The sequence below is a fragment of the Nilaparvata lugens genome, chromosome 14, assembly GCF_014356525.2.
Source record: "Nilaparvata lugens isolate BPH chromosome 14, ASM1435652v1, whole genome shotgun sequence".
NCBI classification, from domain to species: domain Eukaryota; kingdom Metazoa; phylum Arthropoda; class Insecta; order Hemiptera; family Delphacidae; genus Nilaparvata; species Nilaparvata lugens.
The window spans coordinates 7,328,917-7,356,002 of NC_052517.1; the positions used below are offsets into that span (position 1 = coordinate 7,328,917).

A 27,086-nucleotide genomic window follows, 5' to 3' on the forward strand; every position below is an offset into this window, starting at 1 on the left:
TACCGACTGATGCCAAGCAGGAGGCTAATCGTTATTTTAATATAAAGAATAACGTGACACCCTTTAGAGGCGCACTAAGAAATCTTTTGGCAATATTTCATCTCTAAGGGTTGTTTTTAAGGGTTTAAAGTTCGTCTTTTAGCATGTATATTCTTCTTCTCCCCAATCTCTTAATTAGAATTGAAATTTCCATATCATATGTTACTATAGAACTATAATCTAGATAGAGTACCTCTTCGAAACAGTTGTTAACTGGCAACTAAATTAATAATTTTGTCAGGTTGGCATTAAGTTGAGTTGATTTTGTTAGGTTGGCACCAAGTTGAAGATTTAAATGCATTTATCGCGGAAAAATTGATTGGGCACTGCTACTTCAATCCTAGGAATATTATATTACTAGCCGTCAGGCTCGCTTCGCTCGCCATATCTGTTTAGCCAGACGTTTAGTCTGGACCCCCGACTGGATTGTCCTAATATAATATGATAAAAATGGAAAAATGCAGGCGAGCGAAGCGAGCCTGCTGATCTCATTCTTGGACGATCCAGTCGGGGGTCCAGGGGGCGGAGCCCCCTTGCTAGACGGATATGGCGAGCGAAGCGAGCCTGACGGCTAGTAACTTATAATACACATGATGAACATATGTGTTTGTCAAGTTCGGTTCAATCTAATAGAATCTATAAGGATTAAGTTATTAGCATTTTGTTAGTAACTTTGGTGTAGACCCAGCTAAGGTTTCTTCATCTTCTAGGTCGTATTTATATTTTGTGGTTTGGCTATACATCAGCTTGTGAATTTCGGGGATAAACTATTTTGATTCTCGTAGAACATGTGCTCGATACCAGCATGTGTTCAGTGCATTTATATGAATGCAATGCATCGTATTTATCGGGATCGGTCTATTGCAATGCATTGGTTTATCAATATTGTTTTATGGGTTAATCTGAAATTATAATAGTACTAGCCGTCAGGCTCGCTTCGCTCGCAATATCCGTCTAGCCAGGGGGCTCCGCCCCCTGGACCCCCGACTGAATCGTCCAAGAATGAGATCAGCAGGCTCGCTTCGCTCGCCTGCATTTTTCATTTGAGCATTTTTATCATATGTTAGAACAATCCAGTCGGGGGTCCAGACTAAACGTCTGGCTAAACGGATATGGCGAGCGAAGCGAGCCTGACGGCTAGTAATATAATATTCCCAGGATTTAAGTAGCAATGCCCAATCAATTTTTCCGCGATAAATGCATTTAAATCTTCAACTTGGTGCCAACCTAACAAAGTCAACTCAACTTAATGCCAACCTGACAAAATTATTAATTTAGTTGCCAGTTAACAACTGTTTCGAAGAGGTACTCTATCTAGATTATAGTTCTATAGTAACATATGATATGGAAATTTCAATTATAATTAAGAGATTGGGAGAAGAAGAATATACATGCTAAAAGACGAACTTTAAAACCCTTAAAAACAACCCTTAGAGTTAAAATATTGCCAAAAGATTTCTTAGTGCGCCTCTAAAGGGCCAACTGAACATACCTACCAAATTTGAACGTTTTTGGTCCGGTAGATTTTTAGTTATGCGAGTGAGTGAGTGAGTGAGTGAGTGAGTGAGTCAGTCATTTAGTGAGTGCCATTTCGCTTTTATATATATAGATAACGTTGTCGACTAACGCTTTTCCAGCGTATCAACTTTTTCATTTCACGGTTTTAGATTCTTGAAAATTTTCAACTTCATTTTATTCATATAAGTTGAATGAACTTAAAATATTTGACATCATTAGAATCGATAATTCATTCGCTATAAGTACGGAGAATTTTAAAGTTCTAGGTCAATCTTGAGGGGATTAAACGACAATGTATTTGAAGATACAGAGAATAAACTCAGTGTGGTTACTCTATCACATTTTTACTACACGTGACGTCACGCTGGCGTTCCCCCACACACCTGTGAGTGACCAACCTTCTGTCTACTAACGTTGACTTGATGTAACGTTTGGAGATTCTGATGAGAAATTATTTCCTGTCCAAATCAGTACATTGTGGCATGAACGCTATCTAGACAGTCGCGCGTGCTGGTCTCCTAGTGGTTACTTGGCTTTATTCTAAAAATATGAGACTTGTGAATTTTTAATAAAATCTACCTAAATATTATCCCAAAAATAACTAATATGGCAAAGATTTCAACTGCAACTAATTCTAGCAATCTAAAACCTGATGGTTTTTGTAGAATTTCGAAAAACTAATCATTGAGATTCTGATCAAATATCTGGACTGAACTATAATTAAATTCAATTTCTAAACTAAACTGAGGCACAACTTGGCAAGAACTAATTACTTTAAAAATTGAAACTACATTACAAATTACATTAAATTAGAACTACATTATTCACAAAATATTGTAATAATCAAAGTAACAGCCAAAATAACATTTCTATTTTCCAATTTTCAGCATCAATTCGCCATCCCACTTACAAGAAAAAAATTAAAGCTGATAATATCACTAATCTTCATGAATATTAAATTTTCAAATTTAGGAGTAGTGAAGTGGATAGAGTACTTCATTAGTAACTTGGAGGTCCCGGGTTCAAGCCACTACCTCCATAAACAAAGCCATAGTGCATGACAGGTGGTTGATGGTAACGTCAGCACAGGTAGGGTTCCTACACCAATACAAACACTAGCTGATATAGATCAGCTGAAATCACCAAATTTTGATTGGTCTAGGAGACCTACCTGTGCTGACGTCACACAAATGCATTATGGCTTTATTTACGGAGGTAGTGTTCAAAACCGCTCATTACCGAAAGTTTTTGACCAGGTCACTTCCGTGTTATCGGATGGGCACGTTAAACTGTCAGTACAGCTGAAGTACGACAGTATTAACAGTCATTGAAGGCTTAAATGATGTATTCAGGCGAGTTGAGATCTCCCCACCAACAAAATCTACCCGAATTCACTATTTTTTATCCAATCTACATCTACTATAGTGAGGTCCACGTTATAATGGCAGTGAAGAAAGATAGGAGAAAAACGTTGCCAAGTCTCTCCATTTTGCCACTAACTGTACACAGCTGTTACTCAATTCATCCCATTGAATTTGATCTAATAATAATTATCATTTCCTTGATAAACAATTAATTTAATGTCAATTCAATCAAGAAAATATATTTTTTCATAATTTGTTTCAAAAATTTGCTTTCATAACTGAGATCAGATTTTTATTTTTATACAAACCTGAAATGGCGGCTAATTTAAAAAGCTGTGATACAACAATCTGCATTTCAAAACAACACGAATTAAGTTATTTGGTAGGTATTCTACTGCAATTTCTTTTGAAGATAATAGAAAAATAGAAATCCCATCCAAAAAAAGTAATTTTAATGTAAATAATTCTGAAATAACCTTTCAATATGTTTTATACCAGTACCAGTAGGTCTAACCTAGCTTAACTGAAGCATGGATGGAGTCTAGGATGGTTAGTTATCAACTTTTAAAATGTCATTTCAGGTATTCTAATTTGTGTTTCTCATACGGTAATGTCTAAAAATTATTTCATTGTTTCAAAAATACATTTTAAATCAATTATACAACTTGTGTACTCAAGTATTTTGATAGAATGAAGGAAAAATGGTGGCTGAGAATTGTTTGTCTACTTTTGTACAGTCACTGTCAGAAGTAAAAATAAAATATTCTGGCAAACTGACAACATTGCAAAGCGAGAGAGAGATAGCGCTATCTATTTTGTTGTATGATAGAGAAGGACAGCTACAGTATTGTCAATCGTACACTGCCATTATAACGTGGACCTCACTATACCTTCAAACATCAAAGAAATATGCATATCAATCACAAACCCTGGTTTTTATTCTATCAAATGTCAGACAAGGACTATCTCTTCGTGTACTATAGTGAGGTCCACGTTATAAAGTCAGCACCTGATTAAAATTGGTGTTGCTATCCTTGTCTGTCATTAGACAAAGCAGTTAGCTCTATCCTGTTTTGTATCAAATTATGGTGATGTGTATCAAGTTGAGATGATACTGTATCATATTGGGTTGATTCCGTATCATGTTGTGGTTGTTCTAGTTCTATAGTGAAGTCAGCACCTGATTAACATTGGTGTTGCTATCCCTGTCTGTCATTAGACAAAGCAGATAGCGCTATTCTTTCCTAGCTCTGCAACGTTGCCAGATTGTTTTTGAAAAATGTAGGAATATAATATTATTTACACAAAAATTTTGAAACTATAAAGATTTTGGAACTCACTATAGTAGCATATTTGAAGTGAAATCATAGCCTCATTATTTTTTGAAAATTTCATTTGTTAAAATTTGGGAGGAAGACAGTTTTGGGCTATGCCTGTTATCTTTTCCAAATCACACTATATTGTAATTATGATTTGTGATTATCAATGGAATAAATAATCATGTTAGGGGTAAAATTAACACATTATTTTTGAAATTAATTAATCTGATAAATTTAAAATTATTGTAGTACATACATTTTTTGGACTCAAAAAAGTGTGTGAATTAAGTTATCGAATGAAAAAGACTAAGAAATTGTCAATAACCACAGATTTATTGATACTTAGAAAGACCGGTTTCGGTTATTACATCATTGTCAATCACTGATAAGAGTTTATAAAAGAGAAACAATAGCATAAGTAGATATCTCATGGTATAGGGCGTTTATGTCGCAACTTTTACTGTTATCTATAGCTGATAGTCCACGTAGTTCTTTGTGTGAAGCTTTATGACGCTGGTAGTCTCTCATATTTGTGCCGTTCATACACTCTTACCCGGTAAAAACAGTAAAAATCGACAATAATCGGCTTGAGATAACATTAAAAGTTGCGACATAAACGCCCTATACCATGGGATATCTACTTACGCTAATGTTTCTCTATGAGTTTATCCTCTTAAAACCGAAACCGGTCTTTCTAAGTATCAATAAATCTGTGGTTTTTGACAATTTCTTAGTCTTTTTCATTCAATATGAATAATTACCACAATATCAACTTCTCAACTACACAACAAAAAAGTAAGTTATCATTTACATAACCTCAAGACTGTGTATTCCAAATTAAGGTTTAAAGCAGTTTTGGGCGAATGCCTGTTGTTTTTACCTGCATTGTATCTATTGTCTATGAACTTTATATAGAACATAATATAATATGTTATATAACATAACATGTTACTTCATATAGTCAGGTCCACGTTATATTGACAGTGTTTGATTAGCAATGATATTGCTATCCTTGTCTATCATTCAACAAAGCGGATAGTGCTATCTCTTTCTCGCTTTGCTCTGTTGTCCCAGATTGTCTTTCAAAAATGTAGAATTGATATAGCATATTTCGCACCTAGAGCAGAAAATGAGATTTTTCCAGCTCGAATCGGTTTTCAAGTCCGAGGCCATAGGCCGAGGACTAGAAAAGATTGAGAGCTGGAAAAACATTTTTGCCCGTGGTGCGAACGATATTTTTCGCCACACTACGGTATTGCTGACAAAATAAATAAAGAATACTCGTTAAGCTATCGTACCTATCTCTGATTTTAGTGGTAGAAGATTTGCAGTCAGGATTTCAGATTCTTTTAAAATTTCACTTGGAATACCACAGTCATCTTCAAGCATTTTTGAAAATTCGGAATGCACTAATCAACAATAATAATTGAATAAACTGGTTGCGAAGCGAATTAGTTTGATTCGAAACTGGAACTAAAATCATGGCGACTTGAGCTTATTATGAAAGTGGACACTCGCCCGATCTAGCGGATGACTTATTAATAATAATTAGCGCGTTGTTTCCAGCCATAAGCGGCTGGAAAGAGACAACTTTCTGGCCTAGACCGGAAAAGAAACCCTTTTCTGACGTCGTCTGCAACAAGGTCTTTCACATCTACGTAGGCACTGCAAAACAGCTGCTTTCTGTGCAGTGTGGCGAAAATTAATTAACAAAGAATTTCATCTTAATTATGTAAATTCGTTATGAAATTATTGAAAAATATAATTTATTGCTTAATGAAAAATAATTGATTATTTTAAACGAGAATGAACAGTTAATATTACATCAATACACCTGTATCTACTACCATTGAGAAACAATAGCGTGAGTAGATATCCCATGGTATAGGGCGTTTATGTCGCAACTTTTACTGTTATCTCAAGCCGATAGTTCATGTAATTCTTTCCCGTGAAGCTGTGTGACACTGGTAGTCTCTCATACTGTGCCGTTCATACACTCTTACCCCAACAAACCAGTAAAATTCGACAATAGTCAACAGTAATCGGCTTGAGATAACAGTAAAGGTTGCGACATAAACGCCCTATACCATTGGATATCTACTTACGCTATTGTTTCTATATGCTACTACTGTCTATAGAAGGTTTAACAAGACAGAGGTTCGGCAACGTTGTTCTCCTATCTTTCTCCACTGCCATTATAACGTCGACCTCACTATAGTAAACAACATGAATCTTACAATACCACCACCACCACAAACAAAAATAGTACAACTACCAACCTAACGCAGCAAAAACATCTCTACAAGGCTTCACAAGTGGACGAAACAATTTTGGATTTTTGTGTCGCTCAAGACAGCAGTTGGCATCACTGCAAAATATGGAGGGAATCGCTCTGATTGATCGGCGCACGTGGTTTGGCTGAAGTCAGCGATTTCAGGCGTTGGGTCACAGTATGGAAACGCCGCGAGTTGTATTTGAAGCTGAGTAGTTGACCTGCAAATTCACGAAATTTTTCATTTAGAATTAGAGAAATTATCAAAAATGAAACAAAAAGATGTATATAGTCAAACAGATGGAAATTACTGAGGTATGGCAATTACGGGTAGTAAGGGTAAGCATTCCTGACCGGCAATTGGAAGGTACTGGGTTCGATTCCCGGGCTGACAAACAATTTTTGAATAGTAGCGCTCTTCGAAATTCCATCTAGCTGTTTACCCTGTTGTCAATATTTGCAGTAACAGAAGTCTTCAGGGTGAATTACAGCATGTAATTTGGATTTTCGTTTAATAATAATTAATTCATTAGCATTTGAATAATTGCAATATCTCAGTAATTTCCATCTATAGACTGGCTGGCCGCTATGGCTTCGTATAGAGTGAGCGCTGCTAACCAGAGATTGTCAGTTTGGTGTAAGGGTAAGCATTCCTGACCGGCAATTGAGAGGTACTGGATTCGATTCCCGGGCTGACAAACAATTTTTGAATAGTAGCGCTCATCGAAATTCCATCTAGCTGTTTACCCTGTTGTCAATATTTGTAGTAGCAGGGGTCCTCGGGGTGATTTACAGCATTTAATTTGGATTTTCGTTTAATATAGTTATTTGTGCAACTAGTGCGCAAAGTGACAGTTTGCTGCACCGAAAGAAACGTTTACGCCCGAGCCGTTGGCGAGGGCGGAATGGTTTGTTGAGTGCAGCAGAGGAACTTTGCGCACGTATTTCACATTAAGTTTTTCCTACAGTTACCATTGAATATGAAAAGTGGGTAATTATGGGTAAAATTGCCTGAAATGCATCAAATGTTTTTCTGTGTAATTTTATTATTGATAAAAACCTTAATCCTAAAATCCTAAAGTCCTCGTTGTCCTTGGTTATAATATATAATGAATAATAATTAGCGCGTTGTGCTTGGTTGCACCTCTGCTCACTATAGCAGCCACAGCAGTCACTGTTACCAACTTCATTTTGATTTTGCTGCACTGTTGCTCCATATAACCTACTAACTATTTTGCGTTGCCATGTTGCAAATCTGGAGTGCAAAAAAATTTTTCCCGCACTAGAGCGGAAAAGTGATTCTTTGCGTTCTGTAATCAGTGCAGCAATGGCCACTTTTCAACGTAACTGTAGGAAAATAATATAATGTATAGTCAAATATCAAGAATTTATATGGAGAAAAACATAAACAACACCTACACTGATGTCATCAGTGATCTTCATCGTCATCATCTTCTTCTGTGTCATCATCTACATTAAATCAGACAAGAAGTCTGTCGAAATCTTTTATTTTGCCAGAAATCACAATTTTTAAATCTGTAATCCATTAAAAAACATGAATTCCTTATGAATAGCATTAATGCTTCACTTTCAACTAATGCTGACCCTTTAAAACGTATTTTATTGAAGCCATTGGTAGAGCTGAACTGACCAAGTTATCCTTTTAACTTCTAACTGAATCTAGATTCTTCTATACTTCTAATGGAAATATCTATCCTCCTAACTACAGTAGCAGGAGCTTGATTCTCATATTTTCGTATCATCTATTTTTTGTTTTAATTTCCAATGTAATAATACAGAGGGGTCCAAAAGAATGTATACACTAATTAATTAGAAATAGATAAATAGAAATACAAATCCCAGTACCCTTTTTTGAATTATTTTATCACAACATGGTTTGGACATTCATGCCACTTGACATTGAAAAATCACTTGAAAATGGCATCAATGTCCAAAACATGTTGTGATAAAATAATAATTCAAAAAAAGGGTAATGAGATTTGTATTTCTATGTATATTATAAGTAGCCCTAAACAGAGATGAGACACTAATTAGTTATTTAATTATTTTATTTATTTTATGTATTTTATTTATTTTATTTATTTATTTATTTATTTTATTTATTTATTTTATTTATTTTATTTATTTTATTTTTATTTATTCTTTTTTACAATTAGTATTGACAGTAAAGGTGAACAGAACAAAGTAACTTAATAAAACAATATAAAATCTTATAGCACCCTTTATTTTTGAAAAACTTTAAAATAAAAATTAAAAAAAAATTAAAGGGTGCTACAAGATTTTATATTGTTTTATTAATTTAAAAAGTATCTCATGTCAATGAAGTGTTTTTACAAAGTAACGTACTTTGAATATTACTTGGTATTATAGTACAACGTTTTACAGACGGAAATTACTGAGATATTGCAATTATTCAAATGCTAATGAATTAATTATCATTGAACGAAAATCCAAATTAAATGCTGTAATTCACCCCGAAGACTTCTGCTACTGCAAATATTGACAACAGGGTAAACAGCTAGATCGTTTAATAATAATTACAATGTTTTGTCGAAAGGTAGCGCTAAACTATTAATCTGAAAGTTTAAACAGAATAAAACTTGAAAAAAAACTTCACATTCACAAGATATAGAATTGAAACGCATAAATTTTGAACCCAAAAATACCATGTGCACCTCAGCTACTACTACTTTATACTTAGTTACTGCGGTGGCCACTTGTACCCCAGTCGGTACTTGGCCTCATCAACTAAGCCTCTCCACAAGTTTCGGTCACCCGTGTCCTCCTCTTTTAGGCCCATCCTCCTCATATCTTTCCAGACCTGGTCCCACCATCCAGTTTTTGGCCTTCCAGCTGGTCTCCTTCCTATAGGATTATTCCTCAGTACACTGCTTGTCAGAGCGCTTTCTTCTTTGCTCAGAATGTGTCCCGTCCACCGTAACCTTCTGCTTTCAATCTCACCCACTATGTTTGCTTCATTGAATAATTGGCGTTTTTCATAGTTGTGCTTGATTCTCCAAACTCCGTTGAGCCCCGTTGGGCCAAAAAATTTTCAAAGAATCTTGTTTTCAAAAACAATAGTTATTTGTGCAACTAGTGCGCAAAGTGACAGTTTGCTGCATCGAAAGAAACGTTTACGCCCGAGCCGTAGGCGAGGGCGGAATGGTTTCTTGAGTGCAGCAAACGAACTTTGCGCACGTATTTCACATTAAATTTTTCCTACAGTTACCATTGAATATGAAAAGTGGGTAATTATGGGTAAAATTGCCTGAATAATGTATGTGTGTTTGAATGGCGGGGGGCAGCTGTGTGGTGTGCTGTGGTGGCACTGTGCTGTTGCTGTCCTCCATTATAATATCTACTTAATAATTAGCGCGTTGTGCTTGGTTGCACCTCTGCTCACTATAGCAGCCACAGCAGTCACTGTTACCAACTTCATTTTGATTTTGCTGCACTGGTGCTCCATATAACCTACTAACTATTTTGCGTTGTCATGCTGCAAATCTGGAGTACGCAAAGTACTCACTTTGCGCACTAGTGCGGAAAAGTGATTCTTTGCAGCCTGCAGTCAGTGCACAAATGGTCACTTTTCAGGGTATCTGTAGGAAATAGTCTTTTTTCTAATTGTTTATTCAGTATCCATGTTTCTGAAGCTTATAGTAGTACTGGTCTTATGATGGTTTTGTATAGTCTTAGGTATACTACTATTTTATACCAAACATAATTCTCTAAGGCTAATTCTCTAACATAATTCTCACACTTGGGCGACTCAGGTGGAGAAGAGACTGGACTCTAGTGGAGAGCATGTGTTTCCAAATGGTGACACTCAGACCAGTCGACTCTAGTCTCCGCGACGTCACCATTTTTAAACACATGCTCTCCACTAGAGTCCAGTCTCTTCTCCACCTGAGTCGCCTAAGTGTAAGTTGAGCCTGCTTCTGTATTTGAATGGATAAATACATGAAAATTAATGAAATTAATGATATGTTTGAAAACTCACCAATAATATGCCATAAAATGCCAACAATTATAATTTCCAATGAAACTTGGGATATCAGAAGACAGTCAATCATCAAACATAGGCACACCATAAAATTCCCGGACTCCTCAGAAGCAATGGATACAGTTGGCAGCATTGATTGGACCAGTAATACCACTACACCAACTGAAACAGAAAAATCAGGATAAACTATAATCGGAGAAATATAAGAAACTAGCTGGCCCGGCGAACTTCGTACCGCCAAATAGTTAATGCATCTCATGACAAACTTTAGCTGGATGCACACCTGAGGAGGCGCGATGCGGCATTGTGCATCCAGGTGCTTCTTGCTTATTGGTTTGAATGGAAGAACTCAACACACTGAATCGGGGATGGCGTGGAACGGTGTGATAAGGCAATCTCCATAAGATCAACACTTTGTATCACCAAGCCGCGCCTCCTCAGGTGTGCTTCTTACTTAGCTTTTGAAATTTGAAATTGAAATTGAAATTTATTGCCAAAACAAAATATTACAATATATTAAGTTACAAAGTGTTAAACAAATAAGCAAAACTTAAACTTAATTATTAGATCAAAACTTAATTTATCTTTATTTTGGCGACTGCTGGCATAAGTAAGAACTTGAGAGCCAGCAGTGAGTTTACATTATTAGATTTAACAAGTTTAGCGCTTGACTAAAATTTGTAGAATACTTATTCTATTTGGCTTTTTAAATAATTATATATATATGATTGAACATCATCAAAAACTTACGAATAACTAACGAATACTTAAGAGTAACTAAATCTATTGTAGCGTTAATTTAAAAAAGAAATTCCTGTTTATCCACTCTTCCACAGTTTTGTGATATTTACCAGTTGGTTTTTCTATAATGAAATTTGACGGAACTAAGTTGATGAAAAGATTACAGTAATAAAAGAATTGATGCCTACATGTAGTGAGCTTGATCAAAAGCATATTGTATCTATTGAAATGATTTACTCGCATATTGTAAGGGGTAGTGCGAGCTGAAAATAGAGAGTGATTCTTGTTTATGTAGAGTATTACGGTTTTCATGAACGTTTGCCTCAATGTTGGTACATCAAATTCAATAAAAATATCTCGGCTTGGGAACAAGCGTGGTCTACCTAGAGCTGCTCTTATAATATGCTTTTGGAGGACAAACAGTTTTCTCAAGTGCGTATCAAAAAGCTTAATCTGATGCATCACTATATTTTTATGAGAATTATCCAACAATCAGTATTTACATTCATATCTCAATATGGACTTCCTAGGTGCTTAGTTAGTTGTGCAGAAGTTTATATTTTTCAATTACTTAATATTTGGAGAGTGATTCTATTTTCCTAGAACATTAAGTATTAAAATTGTAGTATATACATTTTATATCAGTAAAGTATCGAATAAAAATTGGATAGAAAAAATCTATGCATTGAAGATAATTGTAATGTGCTCATAGTTGCTGATTCAAGTGCTGACTCAACAGACGTTGTTGAATCTTATTTATATTATTAATAGTTTATTTAACTTTGAAATAAATTTTAAAAACAGTTATTAAAAAAAAAAAGTTTTGTTCTAAAGCTTTTTTACACACAACAGTCATTTTGTTTTTAGTCGGGGCCTTTAGAATAAAATACATGGGCGGTTATGGAGCAGCACACACTTTTGTCTACTATCTACCGACGGCTGTTGGATTACGCAATGATTATAACAGTTGATTTTTATTTCTGTATTGCCAGTTCAAAAATCTTCTCCCATAAGGATTACATGTGAACTTTGAAGGACCGTAGGAAAGAGTCCTGAAGTCGGATCAAATTTGATAGGCCATAAACGTGGTCCTGAACATAACAAACACAAATAAAAAAAAATATCAAATTCGGTGCACACATAAAAAAGTTATTGAATGTCAAAATTTGAGGTTCGATTTTTATTTATATAGATAAATAATATAGTCCAGTTTAGTTTAGTTTATAAGATAAATAAATACAGTCAAGTTTCAATTCTAAATTTTATTATTTTAAATTCTGAGTACCGGTTGCACAAAATCCGGTTAAGTTTTAACCATGTTTAATTCCACGAGAAGCAATCAGAGAAGCCGTCTTATCAAAAACGCCTTTCCTGATTGGCTCTCATAAAGTTAATCACGGTTAAAATTCAACCGGCTTTTGTGCAACCGGGACTTAGTAGTATTTCTATCACTTTTTGCAGGACCTCCTATAGTGAGGTCCACGTTATAATGGCAATATTTGATTAGCATTGGTGTTGCTATCCTTGTCAAACGTATGTATTTGAAATTTTCAAATTCATCCCCGTTCCAAGATGGGGGCCCTTTATTCGGAAATTTTACCCTAAAAATCAACATAACTTTTCAATACTCTATCGGATCAGGTTCAAATTGGGCTCATTCTTCTCAGCGCTTCAAAGCGGTATTATTTCATGTATCACATGTTGAAAATGTTCTAATTTTTGGAATTCGAATTTCACCCCCTTCCCCCACAAGTCCCAATCAGAGTTTCAGATGTTTTATCTTTTCAACCGTGCTTCCGAGCTCAAGAGTGTAAAGGACCTTTATTATTCAGCGCTTGAAGGTGGTCTTACTTCATATATCACATGTTAAAAACATGATAAGGCGCCTCAAGTCAAGAAGATACTTGAGACTTGACGAGCAGGAGGAAATTAGAAGTGTAAGAGAGTTATGGAGACTGAGATGGTTGCAGGGAGAGGTCAGGAACAAAGGCCTTGTGGATGACCCTAATGACATTGTTCTGGCACCCAGCTGAGACGTAGAGAGTGGTGTGGCCTTAACCGGTTCAGGACGCAGGTGGAAAGGTGTGCTGAGCTGATGACAGCATGGGGATACACCTCTGATCCTCTGTGCCAATGTGGACAAATTCAAATCAATGAAACACCTAATATCTGAGTGTCCACAACACTCCTATCATGGAGGGCTGACAGCATCTGGTGAAGATGCTGGAGAAGATGCATGTCAATGGCTCCAGAACTTTCTAAATTCTATTAGTATTTAAAATATTAAGTGTAAAATTATGTTCTTTTTATAATTTTGGCCTATGAATGCATATGCATATATATATATATATATATACAGTGTGATTCTCAATTATGGTAAAGTAATTTAATACGTGATAGTGGAGGTAAATATAAGAAAAAAAGTTCTTATAAATATATATCCATAAACGCTTCATTAGTGAGCTATACAGAGTGAAAGATTTCGCCCGGAATTCAGTTCCTCTGGTGAAATACACCGATACTGAATTGTTTGGGGACTATTTGCAATCAGCTACAACCTATGAGTTATTAGTTCTCTCCTCATAAAACAGCAAATTTTCGTGGTGTAATGTACTACATAAGAATACATTTTATTCAACTTTTATTTAAATTTAGTTTACACAACTTACATAATTATTTTCAGAATTAAATTCTCTACAATTTTTATTGCAAAAAAGTATTTGTTTACTGGTCATTAAAGAAAGTTATTTGGCATCAAAGGTAGAAGTATGTGTTTTTCTACTTGGATTTTTTGCATATTTTAACTTTTTTCTCAAAAACTACTCACACTACAGCTTCCAGACTAGTTTTATTCAATTTTTCAGATATTTTTCCATATTAATCCAGCATAAGTTTATCAAAAACTAGTCCCCAAACAATTCAGTAACGATGAATTTCACCAGAGGAACTGAATTCCGTGTGAAATTTTTCACCCTGTATAGCTCGCTATGGAGCGTTTATGGATATATGTTTATAAGAACTTTTTTTCTTATTTTTACCTCCACTATCACGTATTAAATTACTTTACCATAATTAAGAATCACCCTATATATATATATATAAATGTTTAAAAAATTCTATATTTTTTCCAAGTCCCAAATTTCAAGTTTCAGATTTTTCATTTCTTCAACCGTGCATCCTAGCTCTAAAGTGTTAAGAACTTCTATTTCTCAGCGTCCACCACCGATCCTATTGCATATATCATCATACTCTAAATCCAATTTGTATGTGTGTTTGTGTGTGAATATGCGGGCGTGTGAGTAGTAATGTTAGCGAGTGTAGCGAGCTCTACTGTTCTCTGAACTACTATAGTGAGGTCCACGTTATAATGACAGTATTTGATCAACTTTGGTTTTGCTATCCTTGTCAATCATTCGACAAAGCCGGTGGTACTATCCTTTTCTAGGTCCGCAACGATGCCAATTATGTTTTTTAAAGTGTAGAAATATAATTAATTAATGCAGAGAATCGGCATCGCTATTCTTCTATCCTTATCCACTGCCATTATAACGTGGACCTTACTATAGTTAAATATTTTTTGTCATAACATCTCAAGATACGACTTTATGGTAGAAATAATAAAATATTTTTAAAAATATACTCACCAACGATAGGTAGAAGAGAGAGAACAGTCCAAGAATGCCTGAGTAGAATACCACTGAGCAGAAACAAAGCCACAGCTGTAGTGAGACATACAACAGACTTTCTACCTGATTCAGGAGTGGGTTCCAAAGGTACAGGCTTCGAAAGATCTTCCACCACCTATAAATAGTACACAGTTCAAAAAATTGAATAGAAACTCATTCAAATATTTATTTTACGCTATAAAATCCTCATAAATTTGAAGACAAAACTAATAAATCCTGTGATTTGTCAACAAATAAGTTGTTGCGACAGTTTCATGTTAAAATTCAAAATTATATTTATCAAGATAGATTTGAAAAATAACAACAATATAAAACCACTAGCCGTCAGGCTCGCTTCGCTCGCCATATCCGTCTAGCCAGGGGACTCCGCCCCCTGGACCCCCGACTGGATCGTCCAAGAATAAGATCAGCAGGCTCGCTCCGCTCGCCTGCATTTTTCATTTGAGCATTTTTATCATATGTTAGAACAATCCAGTCGGGGGTCCAGACTAAACGTCTGGCTAAACGGATATGGCGAGCGAAGCGAGCCTGACGGCTAGTAATATAATATTCCCAGGATTGAAGTAGCAGTGCCCAATCAATTTTTCCGCGATAAATGCATTTACTCGTAAATCTTCAACTTGGTACCAACCTAACAAAGTCAACTCAACTTAATGCCAACCTGACAAAATTATTAATTTAGTTGCCAGTTAACAAATGTTTCGAAGAGGAACTCTATCTAGATTATAGTTCTATAGTAGCATATGATATGGAAATTTCAATTATAATTAAGAGATTGGGAGAAGAAGAATATACATGCTAAAAGACGAACTTTAAACCCTTAAAAACAACCCTTAGAGTTAAAATATTGCCAAAAGATTTCTTAGTGCGCCTCTAAAGGGCCAACTGAACATACCTACAAAATTTGAACGTTTTTGGTCCGGTAGATTTTTAGTTATGCGAGTGAGTGAGTGAGTGAGTGAGTGCCATTTCGCTTTTATATATATAGATGAAGTACCCTTTTCATTTAAAATGTTTTGAATAAAACGTGTACTTTATGTTTTTATTAATTTTTATTACAAGTGAGGTGATTTTTTTTAGAAAATTATTACAAGTGTTTAATTTTAATGTGTCGTTTTAATCTCAACTATTTTGATGTTCAATTGATCGATTGCTTGATTGACATCTTTACATTACTATTTATAAAGTAAGGAATCGGCTTATACATGTACGGGATGCGAAATATAAGTTCGACACAACATCACGTCTCAACTACTGAACTGATTAACTTGAAATTTTGCATACATATTTTCAAACACACTTTTTTTATGTATTTGAACACGACATGCAGACGATTATTAAGTAAATATTAAAAACTTTTACTTACTGACTGGAGTACTTTCAATCGTCTGGCGATCATTTTCAACAGTCAGTAAGTAAAAGTTTTTAATATTAACTTAATAATCGACTGCATGTCGTGTTCAAATACATAAAAAAGTGTGTTTATACAAAGCAGCTCGGAATGGATCAAGAAATCATCACCAATATTTTTAATATTGTTATAGGACTATTTTCATTCTTATTGATTGATTTACTATCATTTTAATAATCAAAACAAATTATTTTATTTGTGATTCAAATTCAAATCATGCCCGGTTGCAGAATCGTCACATGAAGTTAATAACAGACTGTTAACTCATTTTCGCCACACTGCACAGAAAGCAGCTGTTTTCCAGTCCCTACGTAGATCTGAAAGACCTTGTTTGCAGACGACGTCAGAAAAGGGTTTCTTTTCCGGTCTAGGCCAGAAAGTTGTCTCTTTCCAGCCGCTTATGGCTGGAACAACGCGCTAATTATTATTAATAAGTCATCCGCTAGATCGGGCGAGTGTCCACTTTCATAATAAGCTGAAGTCGCCATGATTTTAGTTCCAGTTTCGAATCAAACTAATTCGCTTCGCAACCAGTTTTATTCAATTATTTATTGTTGATTAGTGAATTCCGAATTTTCAAAAATGCTTGAAGATGACTGTGGTATTCCAAGTGAAATTTTAAAAGAATCTGAAATCCTGACTGCAAATCTTCTACCACTAAAATCAAGAGATAGGTACGATAGCTTAACGAGTATTCTTTATTTTGTATTCTTTATTTATTTTGTCAGCAATACCTGTAGTGTGGCGAAAAATATCGTTCGCACCACGGGCAAAAATGTTTTTCCAGCTCTCAATCTTTTCTAGTCCTCGGCCTACGGCCTCGGACTTGAAAACCGATTTCGAGCTGGAAAAATCTCATTTTCTGCTCTAGGTGCGAAATATACTATTACGAAGCCATAAATTCACTTTTCCTACAGTTACGTTGAAAAGTGGCCATTGCTGCACTGATTACAGAACGCAAAGAATCACTTTTCCGCTCTAGTGAGGGAAAAATTTTTCTGCACTCCAGATTTGCAACATGGCAACGCAAAATACTTAGTAGGTTATATGGAGCAACAGTGCAGCAAAATCAAAATGAAGTTGGTAACAGTGACTGCTGTGGCTGCTATAGTGAGCAGAGGTGCAACCAAGCACAACGCGCTAATTATTACATTATATATTATAACCAAGGACAACGAGGACTTTAGGATTTTAGGATTAAGGTTTTTATCAATAATAAAATTACACAGAAAAACATTTGATGCATTTCAGGCAATTTTACCCATAATTACCCACTTTTCATATTCAATGGTAACTGTAAGAAAAACTTAATGTGAAATACGTGCGCAAAGTTCCTCTGCTGCACTCAAGAAACCATTCCGCCCTCGCCTACGGCTCGGGCGTAAACGTTTCTTTCGGTGCAGCAAACTGTCACTTTGCGCACTAGTTGCACAAATAACTATTCCGTTGCACAGATGTCAAAGTAAACTATAGCTCCCACAAAACCTAAATCTGGTGTGGCGCACTCACACAACTTTCCTTGCCGTTATGAAAATTGATCACCTGACGCTAGTGTTCCCGCGCATCTCAAGTCTACTATTCAAAGATTTGAGCCAGCTGGTAACAGGGCAATAACGCTGGAGACACACGAGGTCTGCTATCTCTTCATAGTGAATCATTAATTTAATAGAATCAACAGTTGCCAACAGTTTGCAGTAATTGGGTAATCACATTTTCTTGAATTTCGAGCTTATTTTTAATTTTAGGTGAAAATGTTACTGAACATTAATTGTAGAGATTCTCATGCTCAATCTTTTCCACTCGAATTTTTTTGTTTAAATTGTATCTGAAGCCTGATAATTGAAAATCTAAAATCAAACTTTGCATTGATGGGGCGAATCTGAAATTTTTACAGATATGGGACTTGTGGCAGTTGATAGAGCTTATCGATGACTATTCTAGGTATAACTTTAATCAAAATCGTTGGAGCCGTTTTCGAGAAAATCGCGAAAACCCCTGTTTTTGACAACATTTTCGCCATTTTAGCCGCCATCTTGAATCGCATTTGATCGAAATTGTTCGTGTCGGATCCTTATAGTGTAAAGACCTTAAGTTCCAAATTTCAAGTCATTCCAATTATTATTTTAAATGGAATTATAATTCCATTATTTATGTCTCCAATAGCTAAAACCGGTCAGTAAGTTATGGGCCCAAATTTGTGCTGTTAAATCCAATATCTACTCCCGCCAAACGCATTTTAAAGGTTGTGATAGCTTTTTTTGGAAGATGGTTACGAAAAACCATCTGTATTTTATAGGTGGATTATTTTTTCTCTTCCTATGTTTTTTCAAGTCGTTTAAAACCTCCCAATCACTAAATATGGTGAGAAATCTCGCCAAAAGCCAAGAGTCGCCATATTTTTATCAATTTTATGTGAGGTCTTTTAGGTCTGTTCACAGTGATGCCAATTGAAACTTTCCCCGATGCAAGACGTTGGTTGGATAGAAGCATGTACGGAAAAAAGTGAATAGAGCTGCAGTGTGACTTATGTGTGATGCTAATTCGAGATATAGCTGAATGGGCTACGGCAAACGACTGTGCAACGACCAACCATTTATGTGAGTGATTTTAAACTATGTCTCACATAGCTATGTTTGATTTTATGTAACGACTCTGCAACCGGGCATCAATAAATTCCTATAAACATTTTTGTCTAACTATCTATATTGATGTATAATATTTATTTAGGTGTGTTCCTTACCTCAGTCCTGACGCGAAACTCAGCTACAGCCGCATCTATGTCAGTGTCACTGCTGTTCCCGCTATCCTCGCTCTCCCCTCCCTCTTTAGCTTCTTTCATGATGGCGCTGCCTTCGCTCGTCGCCAGCATCTCGTAGCGAGCTGACTTGCCTCGTTCCTGCCAACAATCATACAAATTATTCAAACAAATTAACACAAAATAGTTCATTTCCATAGAAAAATACACAAAAATCTGGTGTGGTGCAAATCAAATCAAAGTTTATTCATCAAAAACAATTAGAATACTATAATAATTAATACAATTAAAACAATGAAGTTTTTTACATTGAATAATTTCTTGATAAGCAGAGATAATTCAATGAATAAATATACACCCCACAATGAATTATATGTGTTATTAGTTATTAGTTGCTTGTTGCGTGTTATAATTACTATTTACAAACCTCATTCAATGATATAATGTTGAATTTTTTTATATTGAAATTAGTAAAAATTTATAGTACAAACAAAATTATTAAATTAGTAGATAAATATTAATGTTCTATAAGGATAATAATAAGAAAATTAATTTAAAAAAAATAAAAAAACTAGTAAAGGAAAAGAATGAAGAATAAAAAGTTTCAATATTTACAGTCTAACTAAATTTTCACAATGTTCTACTCCAATATCAACTAACCAGGAAAATTGACTTTTCTTGAACTTGTGTCTATTGAATTCTTCCCTAATTTTACTTTGTATTGAATTGTAATTGGTTCCAAACATTACTTTGCCCAAATGTAGTGTTCATCCTTGATACTATTAAATTCGTGTTTCTCTGCCTTGTTTGATGGTTATGATCTGCCAGTCTAAAGGTGCTTACAGATATACGCGCCGCGAAAATGAGCAATTCACTTTTAATCAGCTGATTATATCTGTATTTTTACAAAAACGGTAAGATGCAGATATAAAAAGCTTGGCATCAGCTGATTAAAAGTGAATTGCTCATGTTCGCGGCGAGTAAATCTGTACGCACCTTTATGTGTACGTTGTTTCTCCTCATTCGCGTGATGATAGCCTGGATGTAGAGTTGTCTTACACTCAGTAATTTACTGTCCTAGAAGAGAATGTTTGTGGAGAATTGATTCTCCTCAAAGCCTATTATTTTCAGTATTCGTTTTTGAAGTTTATAGAGAGGTTCAACATGTATAAGATTCGTAGCTCCCCAGATAATAATGACGTATATTACCCATATTAATACGCCAATATTACCGTAAAAATCACACTATAGAATCATTCATCATGAATCATCCGTCGAGTGGATTATTAATTGCATGCAATGACGCATGCAATTAATATCTCAATAACTGAAAGTAACATAGTATTTTCTCTCGACCTTTCTCTGCTTTGAACTTGGGCTGTCCTGTTGCCAGTATGTCTTGAAGGAGATTAGCTTTTGATGTTAGCATTTTTCATACACCAACCCCAACAGCCATTAGCCGTTTTCACACCGATATCTCGCCGACACGACATACAGACAGGATTCTTCAACTTTTAAGAGACAAAACAGTCAACTTTGAATTTGAGACAAATAACTTTTGAATTTAATCCTATTATATTAAGCGAGCAATTTCTGTATAATATATTTATATATTGGTTATTTATGTGGTTATTTATGTCCAACGGATCTCGAAAACTGCTCTAACGATTTTGATGAAATTTGCAATATAGTAGGTTTATGATGAAAAAATTCTATTGCACTAGGTCTCATCCCTAGGTAAACTCGCTGAACGACATTAAAAGTATAATTCATCCTTGGAAAAGCAACTGAGACTTTCGTCGTCTATGGATAATGGGAGTGAGTCAGCGGGTGCGTCTGTGGAAAATCAAAATATCGCATCCTCGGAATTCATCAGCTTACGTATAGCCAGCTGTAAAATATAAACACGACCTAAAAGATGAAGAAACCTCAAGGGTTTGAAAGGTAAAATTATTCATAATTGATGAAAAATAATAATTATATTTAAAATAAAAACATATTTTCGCGATGTTTTCAAATTCATCATAATTTTCAAAGTTAATCATTATTTTAGAGTTTTAAGTGATTAGAGAGTGTTATTTTGTAATTTAATTTGGTCCTGTAAGCAATTTGAATTAGAACATTTCTGTTTTCAAATATTTAGACTGAAAATTGGACTTGAATTCAAAAGTGTATGGAACATAACCTTCTTTCTGGACTATTTATAGTGTATAAATCTAAGTAACAGTTCTGGGCTATGCCTGTTAGTCCTTCCCCAATCATTTTAAAGAATTGTGTTCTGTTTATCAATAAATAAATTACGAGCGAAGCTCCTAATTACCTTATGATGATAGTAAGTGGGTTGAAAGCGAGCGTAGAGCGTCTGAAGTGCATCTAAACCATCGGAGCCGATGTGAGCTAAGCAAACGAGCTCCACAAGGAAGCCGATTGGGAAGAACCATGTTAAGACTGTGCTTATCAGACCTGAAACACAAATTAATTAATCCTAATTTATTATTTGATTTATTTATTCATTCAATTACATTATATTAGTTCAAAATTAATAAATTTTGTTCCAAATACACAATTTAACTGAGAGTAGGCCGAAAAGGAGGAGGGGGGGCTTGGATAGAGCATGGAGGATTGGATAGTTGAGACCTTTTTCTTTACTAGTATTCTTTACTAGTAGTTCTGTGAACAGTAGACCTCGCGCAGTTATAAACGACAGCCTTCGCTTATACTGTCCATCAGAGTAAATCCTGTCTGTATGTCATCAGTCCCCTATCATTGAGAAACTAGAAAAAATTATTCACCTCATGAAAGAGGTTTTATGACAGGTTTTATCAACATGTTCATATTGCATCCATCAATTACTGAAGAATGACAGAATAATTTACTTTTTTTTAATTCAGCTTAGCTTATATTCATCCTAAAATGGAAGATGGAAAGAGTATGGAATTCTATGTGATTCATCGGACATCGCATATTTTATGGACCATATATTGTCAATCAACAACTAAGAAAAATTAAATTCATCTTTGAAACACTGATTTAATCTCTTTTTTAAATTCAAAACTTTACTGATAGATATTACTTACAATTGATTGAGATGAATATGTTTTCGGAATAATAAATGCTGCATGACTAACCACATAGGAAGTCCGTATTAAGATGTAAATGAAAATACTGATAATCAGATAAATTTCATGATTCACCAAATAAAGTCAAGCGTGACATGAGATACATTGACTTTTGGGCGGTACGAAGTTCGCCGGGTAAGCTAGTGTTTTTATATTCTTTTTAATTGACCGAGCGAAGTGAGGTCTAAGATTCAAGTCGACGGTTTGGCATTTCTCTTAATGTTAAAATGTTTATATGTTGCGCATTTACGGCGAACCGCGGTAATAGATTTTCATGAAATATGACAGGTATGTTCCTTTTTAAATTGCGCGTCGACGTATATACAAGGTTTTTGGAAATTTTGCATCTCAAGGATAATATAAAAGGAAAAAGGAGCCTCCTTCATACGCCAATATTACAGTAAAAAGACTATAGAATAATAATTATTCATCATAAATCAGCTAACAAGTGATTACACAGATGTGTGGAGAAGCCAGTCTATTACTGTATTTGTATAAGGTCTATAGTTTCAATCAAAGAGGTATGCATCTTAAAGCTGGGTTTACACCAAAGTTATTAACAAAATGTTGATAACTTAATCCTTATAGATTCTATTAGATTGAACGAAAGTTGACAAATACACATCTACATCATGTGTATGATAACTTATGTTCAATCTAATATAATCTATAAGGATGAGTTATTAAAATTTTGTTAATAACTTTGGTCTAATCGCAGCTTCAAGGTCTTTGGTTTCAATATTTTGTTTTGCTGTCATGGTATTATTATGCGTGCCCATTAGTATCAATATTCTCACATTCGAAAAAACTAATTTAATATGTGATTAAAAATAAACAAATGAACTAAATAATGCTGGAGAAATTATAATTTTTTTTATTGTAAAAAATTAATTTTCATCAGATATAAAGATTATCACGGAACTGGATGAATTAATCATATGGAATACAAATTCAAACGTGAACTGAGTTTGTTAACATTTAAAACAAGTGAAATCAGGTACTTATGGATGAGAATACTGCATGAGGTCTACTGTTCACAGTACTACTAGTAATATTGATAATTTGAAAAAAACTCGAATCAAAGTAGATAACTCACCAGAGAAAACGAAAGCAGCCACATGAGTGCCAGTAAACAGGGTTTCCCTGGCAAACCACCTGGGTACAACCCTACCACAGAGGCGTAGGGTAGAGGCGGCTGCACCCAACACCACGTCGGGTAGAGCCAAACCCAGGCACAAGGTTTGAAAAATGGCCGCCAAAAGTCTGCGCCAATCACACTCCTGCAGTTCAATCAGGAAAGAACCTGGGTTGAGGGGAATGGTTGTTGCATTTCTGTAAAAAATAAAACTATTTTACAACATAGGCCATATGAATAAAGTTAAGCATTTGCTTATACTTCTAAAATATGGAGCATATTCTTCATTTTCTATGAATAAACGTGAGCAAAACCTTTTGCTCATGCTCATCAAAAAAATGGTTTGAGCATTTGCTCAAGGGTAGAAGCTTATACTCAAATTGTATGAATAAACTAGAGCATTTGCTCAAATTTTTAAGCAAATGCTTCAAAAAAAGGTGAGTCTAGTCTAGAACAGCTTTTTACCTTTTGCTCATAGTAAAATGGCTCAACTAATTCGTGTGAGGAAGAGGAAACTATACCAGATACGATCACAACCAATAGTTGAGAACTTTAAAACTATTTTCACATTCAACCATGATATATATCACCATTATTCCTACAAAAGAATAAATACAAAAGATACTTATCGGATATAAAAATAGCCATCACAGAATAGGAAATAGGCATTTAAGAAGAAGAGAGTGTAGTCGATTATAAGAAGGCTATTGAGATTATAAGATTATACTGAAGATTATTATAGAGATGACATTTTTCAGGATATTATTTCAAAATTCCAAACTCAACTAACCTCAAACTCAATTCATAGATAGAGAACAGAGCAGACGACCAAACACAAGCGGTGTCTATACTTGCATATTTAGCGCTTATGTGAGTAGCACATTCTATCCTTTCACTATAAAAACAAAGTAAAGCGAATCAGCAGAACAATTTTTAATAATAAATAAGTGAATAATTGAAGCATTTATTATTGAAAAAATATTATTAAAAAATTGAAAGCCTGAATTCACATATTATCTGAACTGGAATATTGTTTTTAAAATGCATAATTTTGTTTGAGAAAATTGAATTAGATTGAATTTTCAAATGTACCGCTATAAAGACCCCATAAAATGGCCGCTCCATAAGGAACACGAGTGTCATGACCTGTATTTATAGACCTTGTTTAAAATACTTGAGCACTTGCTCCAGAGTTCAGGGGCATTAGGTAAAGCTTATTCATATAAAAATGAGCAAATGCTTATGCTTCTATCTAATGCTCATGAGCAAAACCTTATGCTCCATGCTCATGGTCATGAGCATATGCTCAGTTTTATTCATATGTCCCATCCAAGCTCGTGTGATTTTTTTATGGGGATACCTCACGTCAAAGGTTTTTGAAACTTGTTCAGCAACATTACAGGACTTGAAAATGTGAATATCACAAGAAATTGGTGCAATAACACCAGATCAGTTACAACGTGTTAGTGAGAATTTCAGTGTGAGACTTAGGTGAGCCGTCCACTAGAACCGTTTTCGTCCGAACTAGCATCGGCCGAAAACTACCGAACGATCCCCCAACAGAGAAAGGAATAGATGCTCGTCCATTGCAACAGGTTCATACGGCCGATCCGAATTGAATGGGATTTTCCGGCTCTATCCGGCCGAACTAACTAGTCATAATTAGAGTTCACGAGTAATTACAGTGAAGTAATTTATTCTACTTTGTGACTTTAAACTATTGCTTTGACTCTATTATTTTGTAATATTGTATTACTATGACTTTGTCAATTACCTATATTGGTCTACGACAGTAAAATCTATTTATTTATTTATTATTTATTTAGTCAAGCTGAGACAACAGAGTGTTCCTAACCTAAAATTGTTCCACAGTCTTGTTTTTTTTTTGTTTTTTGAAGTTGTTCTGTTTTATAAAGTTGAAACTATGGACAATGAAAAGTTGATAAGTTTGGTTCAAGAGCATGTTCCATTGTGGGATATGCGAGACAAAAGATATCATCGTCGTTATGTGCATAGGAATCTGTGGTCAGAGATTGCTGAACAAATATGATCTGAATGTAAAATTATTGTAATGAATAACTAATTTATTGGATATTTGTTTATTAAATTTTCAAAATCTCAATATAATCATTGTTTATGAATAATAATTTTGGTGTTAGTAGTTAATTCAATGATTGGTAACTAGACTGACGTAAACGGTTCCAATGGACGACCATATTCGGCCGAATTAACGTCCGGCAGATTCGTCCGATCCAACGGCCGAACGGATCGGTTGAATACGGTTCCAGTGGACGGTTACCCTTGAACAGTGAGTGCAGAGTGATGGTCGCCAAGTTATTAGAGTATTTTTAAAAAAAAATAACAATTTTTCCAAATACAACCAAAATTTCAATCTGTGTTCTTACGATTTGTTGGAATGTATTATGACTTGAAAATATTTTTTATGGATTTCAAATTAATACCTGGAATAGTGCAGTTTGACCACCCTACATTTTACTTGCAGAAACCTTATTGTACTATACCACTTTATTTTTCCATATAAAACTAAAATTTCCCTTAGTGTTCTTAAAATTTGTCGGAAAATATGACTAAGGCTCAACTCGCACTAAGGCTAGGCACACACCAGTTGGTCAAGACAAGACAAAATTAGACACAATACTTCACATAGTTGACGCAACACACACAGGTTAGTCATTGCAATTAGACATGTCTTTATAAGCAACTATGTGAAGTATTGTGACTAAACGTGACTAGTCTTGACTAATCGGTGTGTGACCAGCCTTAGGGTAGGCACACACCAGTTAGTCAAGACGAAACTATTCAAATACAACCAATGTGGAAAATTTGTTATTTTTTTTTAAATACTCTTATGGAGTCATGTCTAATTGCAATGACTAATCAGTGTGTGTTGCAGTGTCATAAGCAGCAATGTGAAGTATTGTGACTAAACGTGACTAGTCTTGTCTTGACTAATCGGTGTGTGACCAGCCTTACGCGACACAGGTCGAGAAGAGACTCGACTCTAGTCAAGAGCATGTGTTTCCAAAATGGTGATACTCAGACTAGTCGATTCTAGTCTCCACGAAGTCACCCATTTGAAACACATGCTCTGGACTAGAGTCTCTCTTCTCGACCTGAGTCGCCTAAGTGTGAGTTGAGCCGTAAGAATATTTTTAATATATCCTTAACCTTCCGGTAGTCACGCACTACTCAATCACACGAGCAGTCGCGTTTTGTATTTTATACAACATCCATTTTCCAAGTGTTATGTACTCTGTTTACTGTCAAAACATATTAATTAATTGTATAATTACTTTTTCCATCTTCTTGGACTATTTTACGCCTATGAACATTTGGATGATTACCATTTCATAGCCCATTAAGGTACATCAAGCAAAGCCATCAATTCTGTGTTATTGGTTCGTTTACAGTCCCCATATACAGTCTTTCCCTATCTTATGCACAGTGCGACTTATGCACTATCACGACTAAATGGCACCTAAAGACTGAGCTCGGTTGATACTGCAACTCAGTGGAGTGATGGGGGAAAGTTTTGAAATGCATCGGTGACTCGTTCACTGACACCACCCCATTCAATAGTTTTGTGCAGCAAAAAACTGACACTGTTGTACTTTTTACAACAGCGCGACTGCCGGAAGGTTAAGAATATTCTATAACAATATTTAGAATGTTTCTTTGAAGA

General features: G+C 35.0%; 1 protein-coding gene across 2 annotated transcripts in view; it reads right to left on the reverse strand.

Annotated features, from left to right (window-relative positions):
• Positions 1-27,086, reverse strand: part of LOC111043480 (glycine-rich cell wall structural protein 1.8-like) — a 100,084-nt gene that overhangs the window by 55,045 nt on the left and 17,953 nt on the right. For both annotated transcript variants that reach the window (XM_039440670.1, XM_039440669.1), the window contains exons 6-11: positions 23,345-23,580; positions 21,450-21,592; positions 19,115-19,270; positions 14,922-15,078; positions 10,534-10,698; positions 6,520-6,733 (exon numbers count right to left, since the gene is read on the reverse strand). In XM_039440670.1, coding sequence (XP_039296604.1) covers positions 6,606-6,733; positions 10,534-10,698; positions 14,922-15,078; positions 19,115-19,270; positions 21,450-21,592; positions 23,345-23,580 — 985 coding nt within the window. In that variant the 3' untranslated portion in view covers positions 6,520-6,605. The remainder of the gene's footprint in view (positions 1-6,519; positions 6,734-10,533; positions 10,699-14,921; positions 15,079-19,114; positions 19,271-21,449; positions 21,593-23,344; positions 23,581-27,086) is intronic.